Source organism: Marmota marmota, unplaced genomic scaffold (assembly GCF_001458135.2).
Source record: "Marmota marmota marmota unplaced genomic scaffold, marMar, whole genome shotgun sequence".
In the NCBI taxonomy this organism is placed as follows: Eukaryota; Metazoa; Chordata; class Mammalia; order Rodentia; family Sciuridae; genus Marmota; species Marmota marmota.
Genome location: NW_025999853.1, coordinates 1250415 through 1258580, shown reverse-complemented (window position 1 = coordinate 1258580; position 8166 = coordinate 1250415). Strand labels below are relative to the sequence as shown.

Below are 8166 nucleotides of genomic sequence, written 5' to 3'. Positions count from 1 at the left end.
CTCCTCCTCCTCCTCCTCCTCCTCCTCCTCCTCCTCCTCCTCCTCCTTCCAGGGACTGAACCCAGGAGTGCTTAACCACTGAGCCACGCCCCCAACCCTTTTAAAAATATATATTTTGTTTAAAGACAGGATCTCACTAACTTGCTTAGGGCCTCACTCAATTGCCGAGGCTGGCCTTGAACTTGTGATCCTCCTGCCTCAGCCTCCTGAGCCACGAGGATTGCAGGCGAGAGCCACAGCGCCTGGAGATCTGTCCTTCTTTTGAGAAGTGTATATTCAGTCCATTTGCCCGTTAATCAACTGGGTTTCGGGGGAGTTGTTTGAGCTCCCTGGGCATTCTGGGTATCAACCCTCTGTTGGAAGAGCCACTGAAGAAGGTTCTCTCGCCTTCCATGGCTGGCTCTTCCCTCTGCCGACTGCAGCCTTTGCTGTCCAGATGCTTTTACCTGGACGCCGCCCCATGTTGAATTTCCTGAGCCACCGGCAGGCGTCCTCTTTGGGAAGTCGTTTCCTGTACCTAAATCTTGAAGTGCTTCCCGGGGAGTCCTTTTCAAAGTCGTGGGTCTCAGGTGCAGGTCATTGATTAGTGTCTGCTTCTGTGCCAGCGCGCGCTGCCCCGGTGGCCCTGGCTCTCTAGAATGTTCTGGAATCGGCACTGGGGTGCCTCCGCCTTGCTCCTCTTGCTCAGCATGGCTTTGACTCTTTGGGGACTTTTTTGCTTCCGTGTGACTTTTAGGCCTATCTGGATGTTGGCGTTGATTGTTTGAGCTGAACGGTGCCATCGGTGTTTTGATGGGAATTGCGTTCTATCTGTCGATGGCTCCGGGTGACGTGTCATTTTAACGATGTCAACGGTGTCATCCAGGAACATCTCTGAGTTCCTTCCATCTCCGAGAGGCTTCTTACACTTCTCGTGCCCATGTCCTGTGATCTCCTTCCCGAGGTCTCTCACCTCGTTGGCAAGGTCTATTCCCGGGTATTTTTTAAGCTGTGGTGAACGGGGTTGTTTTCCTGATGTCTTTCTCAGCGGGTCTGTTATCAGTGTATAGAAAAGCGACCGATTCTTGAATATCGGTTTTATATCCTGCTACTTTGCTGAATCTGTGTATCAGGTCTCAAAGTTTTCTGGCAGAGAGTCTTCTAAGTACAGGCTCATGTCACCTGCAGAAAAGGGTGATTTGACTTCTTCCTTTTTTCTCTTTTATTTCTTTTTTCTTGTCTAATTGCTCTGGCTGAACCTTCAAGTACTGTATTGAATACAAGGGGCGAGAGTGGACATCCCGGTCTCATTCCTGATTTTAAAGGGAACGCTTTCAGTTTTTCCCCATTCCGTATGGTGTTGGCGATGGGGTTTTTGGATGGGGTATATATCATGCCAAGGTGAAATCCTTCCTTCAGAACTTTTATCACGAAGCAATGTTGAATTCTGTCAAGAGATTTTTCTGCATCTATCGAGATGATGGTGTGATTTCTATCCTTCTTCCGTTGATGTGGTGTGTTTCATTTATTGATTTGCATGTAGTGAGCCAGCCTTGCATCCCTGGAAGGAAAACAACTCGATCATGGTGTGTGATCTTTGTTTATGTCTTGAAGTATTTTATTAAGAATTTTTGTGAGTGGTTATCACCCTTCTCCTTGCAGCAGTCGGGAGTTCCTAAAACGGAAGGGGGATGAAGCCAGAATCAGGCAGAGAGGCAAGGGCCAGATCCGGAGAGTGGAGGGACGGAAATGCCCTTCCTCCACCTTATCCAGATCACCCGCCCCAGCTCCAACCTGTTGCCAAGGCAACCTGTCCCAGGATGGTCCCTCCCCACAGGGAGTTGTTAGTGACACCCCCTTCCTGCCCAGATCACTCCCCCCACCAGCCCTTCGGCCCAGCTTTGGGCCACCCCCCCAGCATCCCCCGGGGCCTGGTCACAGGTCACAGGAGAGAGGTCAGGGGGCAGAGAGCAGGAGAATAAAGGAGTCTAAGACACATAGAGGCTGGTGGGCTGAGGCTGGGCCTCAGGAGGAGCTCCCTCCCGGGAGAAGTCTGTGTGGCCCCCTTTTTAAATAAACCCTGCTCTATATGCTTGAAAAAAAAGAAATTTTGTGTCTGTGTTCATCAAGGAAATTGGCTGGTCATTTCCTTTTCCTTATCTGGTTTTGGTATCGGGGTGATACACTTTGAAGGATGAATCTGGAAGCTTCCCCTTCTCTATCTAAGTCCTGCAGTAGTGTGAGGAGGTTTCTGTAAACCCTGCTGTGAATCCCGCGGTCTTGGGCTCTTCTTCAACGCTGTGCTGTTGATTCCTGGTTCAGCCTCTTGCTCTTCGTTAATCTGACCCTTGGTTCAATTTTGGGAGCTCATTTGTGTCTGGAGACTGATCCGTTCCTCCTAGGTTTGCCAGTTTGTTGGAATCTCAATTTTCAAAAGAGCCCAACGATCCTCGGGATCTCCGTGGATCTGATGTAACAGTCTCCCTTCTCCTTTCCCGTTTGATCACTTTGGGTCTCTCTCTCCCTCTCTCTCTCTCTCTCTCTCTCTCTCTCACTTTCCCCCCAGGGAGGGTCTATCAGTCTCATCTCTTCAGAGAACCACCCTGCGGTTTGAGGGACCTTTAGTTTCCAGTTCACTCATCCCGCTCTGCTCCCGCCCCTTCTCCCTCCCCGTTTTCCTGAGGCCTCGGGAGGCACCAGCAGGTGCTCATCTGGGATCTCTTTCCGGCTCCTCCTTCCAACTTCCCCTCGAATCCCGCGCTTTTATCCTGCGGTTTTGCAGGTTGCTTCTCTATTTTTACTTGATTCTAGGAATTTGTGAATCCCCCCCCCCGCCCGCCTTTCATCGGTGGCCACCGACGGTTCATGAGTGACCGTCCCGTCTCCTCGTGTTCCTGTCATTTCTGTCCTTTCCCTCTCTGTCGGATCCTAGTTTCGTTCCATTATTGTCTGCAAGAAATCGTGGTGATCACGTTGCCCTTGTCGATCCTTGATTTACGGCCTAAGAGATGAGCTCTTCTGGAGAAAGAAAAGTTCTCTTTGTGGTCCTGATGGGGCTGTCCCTCCCCTGGACACGGACCCGGGCACGAGACCCAGACCTGCCAATCAAAGCCTTCCCCGGGATTTTCTTTTTTCTCTCCTGGGGGGTGGCGGGGGCAGTGCCCTGAAGCCCGAGGTGACCTGATGGAAGCCTGGAAGCTGAGAGAAGGAACAGACAAGGACATCTGGGTCCCGGTGTCTGGATGCCTCCTTTCCAGGACTGAGCCAGTGAATTCCGGTTTAAACCGGCCTGAGATCATTACTGACAACCGAAGTAGCTGCCCGAGATCTGCGTGATCCGTTTCCCCTTACTGACCGCGGTTCCCTCTGGTGAGCGGGGACACCTTCCTGTCCCTGCCGGGTGCCTGGCCAGAGGCGCCCCCTGTGAGGGGCCACCCGGAGGAGTCTCGGTGGTACTACCTCCGGGCGCTCCCCCACGGCCAGCAGGGCCAGCAGGGCCAGCAGGGCCAGGGGCCAAACACGGGTGAGGAGCCACAGGGAGGGCAGGCCACCTGGAGGCTCCTGTGCTCCCCACACCCGCCCCCGGCCGGGTTCCCGGGCCAGACCCTCGGCAGCCCCAAGATGCCGGGACGTGCCACCCTCTGGCCTCCCGATGCTGCCCCCAGACCAAGTCCTTGAGAGGAAATAAGAAAATGACCAAGGGGACCTCAGAGACGATGGCCGCTCTGCCCACTGCTGCTGCCTCCCACCGGCCTGTCTGAAACCGCGTGCCCACCCGGGGGCCCAATCCCCTGCTCAAGCCATGAACAGTGCTCGGTCCACAGCAGCCCTACGGGGCCCTCGGCTGGACCTGAGTGGGTGGGGACTCCGACTCGCTGCCCAAGGGACGCAGTCTGCCCGCCCCAGCCTCAGTTTCCCACCTGTGACCTGGGTCCTCGCATTGGACACCTCTAAGCTCCCTGAGCCCTCTTGCCCTTGAGCCAGCTGCATTCAGGTGAGAAATGCTGGGCCCTAGGACACACAGGAAGGGTCACCATGAGGTTTTGCTATGATTCAAGTCGGTGCTAGAACTTTCCTGTCTTGCCCTCAGGATGGGCAGGTAGAGGGGAGGGCAGGCCCATGAACTTCTTCCTAAATGTTCAAAGGGACACCTGAATGACTTCAGAGTGGAGACTGGAAGCCAGACGGCTCAGGGCTGCAGTCTGAGCTTTGCCACTTCCTGACTGTGTGGCCTTGGGCAGGTGACTTAACCTCTCTGACCTCATTTTCCACAATTACAATATAGGGGTTATAGTAACATACCTGACTGGTTTGTGGAAAGGATTAAATGAGATGATGGAAACTTGGCATGGTGCCTGGCATGTAGTTAGCATTCCATGAATGCTAGTGGTGGTTGTTTTGGGACGTCCCAACTCCCTGTTTGGAAATTGCACGTGTTATCCCAAAACCAATTGTGAATCTTCTGCCTAGGACACAGCTGGGAAACCTGTCCCCCATTTAGGGCAGAATAGACTGACCTCTGAAGAGAGAGCTTTAAGGAAGACACTTCCTACCTTCATCCTTCTTCCTACCTGGAATTTAGGCATAACAACTAGAGATCAGGCAACTGCTTTGGGCCATGGTGAGACTTGAAAATAGAAGGAAAAATTCAGAAGGAGCCTAGGTCTATGACCAGGCTGCTAAGGGCAGCTCTACACTGCACGCCTTTTTCCTCATAAAAGATAAATAAACCGCTGATATATTTTTAAAACCATTGATTTGGGTTTCTGTTTCAGGTTAGCAACCCGAGGAAGGTCTCCATTTTGCAGATGATAAAAAAACGAGGCTCAGACAGAAAGAAGGCTGATAGGAGATCGCCCAGTGAGGTAGTGCTACTCGGTCTGATCCAGGTCCCCAGGGCTCCCCAGTGTGGGGTCTGCCAAACTCTTAGCTGCCCACCGAGTCCCGGCCCCAGACTGTAGTCACACCAGCTGTTCAACATGACCAGGCCGCGGGGACATGGGGACAGTGGGGGCAGAGATGAAGTCCAGGGAGGCTTCTCAGAGGAGGTGCCGAGAGAGTCTCAGGAGTGGAACCATGACACTGCCACTCTGAGCGGCCCTCCAGACACAGGGTCAGCCAGGGGTCCCGGAGACCGTCCCAGGTTCCTGGTTCCATGAGGAGACCCTGCATTTGGTCTCAGAGCCGTGATCGGTGACAGTGAAAGGTCACACAGCCAGTCCCCAAGTGCCTGGGGAGAAGCCCGAGCACACCAGACCCAGATCTCGGCCCAGAGCAGCAGGGCAGGTGCCCAGCCTGAGCCCATCGCACGCCAACGGGCCGGGCCCCGGGACGCTCATCCCTTGGGAGTAGCTAGTGGGTGCTCCAGGCGCCCCCAAGGCCGCCCTGTGAGCCGGGCTTGCTGAGGACAGCAGCTCAGCCCGCCGGGAGTGTGCTTCCTCTCCGTTCTCTTTTTGAAACAGTTGCTGGTGCCCCAGACTCAAATGCAGTGAGCAAAACCTGGTTCACCACGGAGACAATGTCAACAAGTTTTGCAAGAAACGACCTTGAGTTGAGCAGAACCGGGGGGAGGGACGCAGGTTCAAGGTCCTGGGTTCGCCAGGCTGGGAGTTGACATCCTGCCTTCTGGAGCCTGAACAGCCACCAACTCAACCTCCCGCTTGGTGGAGCACGTCGCAGACAGGAGCCTCCATTTTCTCTTGAGGATTTCGTTTGTATCAGTGAGTTCTGGTGTGTAACAAAACAGCCCGCACATGGGTGACTTAAAGGACAAAAGCCTTAGCAAGTCGAGAGGCCTTTGAATGTTCCCAACTCAGAGAAAAGGTGAACACTTGGCTGTGCCGATCATCCTGATGTGGTCACGATGCCTAGCGTCCAGTGTCAGAATACCACAGCGCTCCACGAATATGCACCATGAGGTCTCAATTAGAAATAAAACTTGGAAAAAAAATGTCGGTTTATTATTTCTCATGATTCTGAGGGTTGGCCAGTTAGGGTGGCTTGGCTTAGTGGCCTCCCTCGGGAAACCGCAGTCAGGAGGCAGTGGGGACGCTGGGCCTGTCTCCACGGGCAGAGACTGAAGGCCAGCCCAGGGTCCAGGGGAGGAGTAACCTTGGCATCAGCAGCCGGCGCCAAGGAGGAGCGGAGCTGGCTCCTGCCCCGACCGCACCTTCTCCGGAACCTTCCATCCCCTCCCCCTCCCCCACTCCCCACTCCCTGAGGCACTCGGCACCTGAATGCCCTCGCTCTCCCCACGTTTTGTCAGAGGCTGGGACCCAGGGTGGCCTCACCCTCAGAGGCCTCCACAGAATGGGGAAGCAGATGAACAGACCCCACGGGTCGCGGGGTTCCCGGATGAGGTTCTGCTGGTCGGTGTTTCTTAACCTGCACCTTTTTCCATGAAGAATTTCAATCAAGCTGCAGAAAAGGCTCCAGCAAATCAATTGTGAGTTTTAACCAACGAAGAAAACTGAAGCCAAGAGGAGGAAGAGTTTCTGGAGCAACTACCGCGTCCCAAGCACCCCACACAATCGACTCAGGCCCTCTCGGCCATATCCCCGGGGCGAGTATTATCACCCCCCTTGTACAGGTCAGCAAAAGGAGGCTCAGGGCAGACTGGCCCAAGCTCACACGGGTCCTGAGTGGCAGAGCTGGGAGTCAAACGGCCCGAGGTCCATATGCTGTCAGCACAGCCTGGATGAACCTCAGATTTGATGAAGAGTTTCCCAGCAGCCCGAGAGAAAGGGGAAACAGGACCTACTCCCCACCCATCCCTCGACAGGAAGAAGCCACACGTCTCTGAAGCGAGCAGGAAGCCCTCCCTGGTGCTCAGTTAACGTGACTCTTCTCAAGTGGGAGCCGATGAAAGGGGCTTCGGGAGCGGAACATCCGGGGCTCAGCCAGGACGGGACACCCCTGGCCTGCCTCGGGCTCCTGGGCAAATGCTGTCCCCAGCAGTCCCCCCGGGGTGCCTGTGGCGCCTGGGTGTTTCCTTCCGTCTGTCTGTCTCTTTACGCCCCTCGCTCTCTTCCCTGCGGTCCCTTCCGTGCTCACACCCCACAAGCAGAGGTCCCCGGCAGAACTGATGGAGGAAGTGCCCCTGCAGACCCTGCCACTTCCTCCCACGTGGGCTGGGCGGGGCCGGAGGAGGCTGGCACAGCCAGGTGACACTCCCCGCCTGGCCACCAAAGCAGCTGCGGGGTCAACGCCCGGGAGCAGGGCCACCTTCCCCCAGGGCCTTGGGATGGACCTGTGTCACCCAGGTAAGCGCCACAGCCCTGGGGCCTCTGTGTCCTCTGCTGCAGGGTGGGCAGGGACCTGTCCCATGGTGTCCTGATTGTCACACGGTGGGAAAGGCAGGACCTTTTTGCCTCCGTCCCAGCCCCCTGGGCTTCTGCTCTGGGGGACATAGATGACAAATAGACTTCGGGGGCCAGTGTCGGCTGGTGGCCCACGGGAGATCAAGTGGCACAGCAGGATGGGGAGAGGGCAGCGGGAATGGCCCCCGGGGAGGACACCACTGACCAGAGAAGGGGGGCAGAAGGGGCCTGCAGGGCGTCTGGGGCAAGAACGTTCCAGGCTAAAGGAATGGCCGCCCCCAAGGTCCAGGGCTGGGACTGAGAAAGGGGCCACGCACGTCCCTGCGCCTGGCGTCCCGGAAGGTTCACCTAGAAGACGGCACTGGCTGCAGGAGCGTCCGGTGCCCCAGGTGCGGGTGACCCTGACCTTCACCAGCAGCAGCACACATGGCCGCCCAGAGGCGAAGCCCGGGGGCTCTGGGGACGGGGCAGGAAAACCTCGGTCCCTTTCAACAACAGGCAGGAGGGGACGGCCTCGGGAGGCGGAGGCTGGAGGACTTGGCCTCCCCCGGCTTCTACCTCCCTCCTGCCTCCAATGCTCCTGTGGGCTTTTGGGGCCACTGGCTCCGTCCTGCACGGGCTGTGACCACAGCTCAGGGGACAGCTAGAAGGCAAGAGGAGAGGCGGCGAGGGCAGGGCTGGGCTCGAGGTCACTCAGCGGATGTGGAGGTGGAGGGTGAGCCGGGCCGCAGCACCGTCATCACTTCTGGGTCCCACCTAGGGACGTCCCAGGGATGGCTGTCCCCAGGGTGCAGACAAGGAACCCGGGGCTCCGGGGTGGCCTGGTGGCCGGGTCCTGGCAGTAAGGAGCAGCGCAAGGGCAGGAGCC

The 8166-nt window shown here is 56.4% G+C and overlaps 1 protein-coding gene across 1 annotated transcript in view; it reads left to right on the top strand.

Annotated features, from left to right (window-relative positions):
• Positions 1-6762: 6762 nt before the first annotated feature.
• Positions 6763-8166, top strand: part of Cyth4 (cytohesin 4) — a 22839-nt gene continuing 21435 nt past the window's right edge. Inside the window, exon 1 of the mRNA XM_048807988.1 lies at positions 6763-7241. Within this exon, the coding sequence (XP_048663945.1) occupies positions 7064-7241 (178 nt within the window). The 5' untranslated portion in view covers positions 6763-7063. The remainder of the gene's footprint in view (positions 7242-8166) is intronic.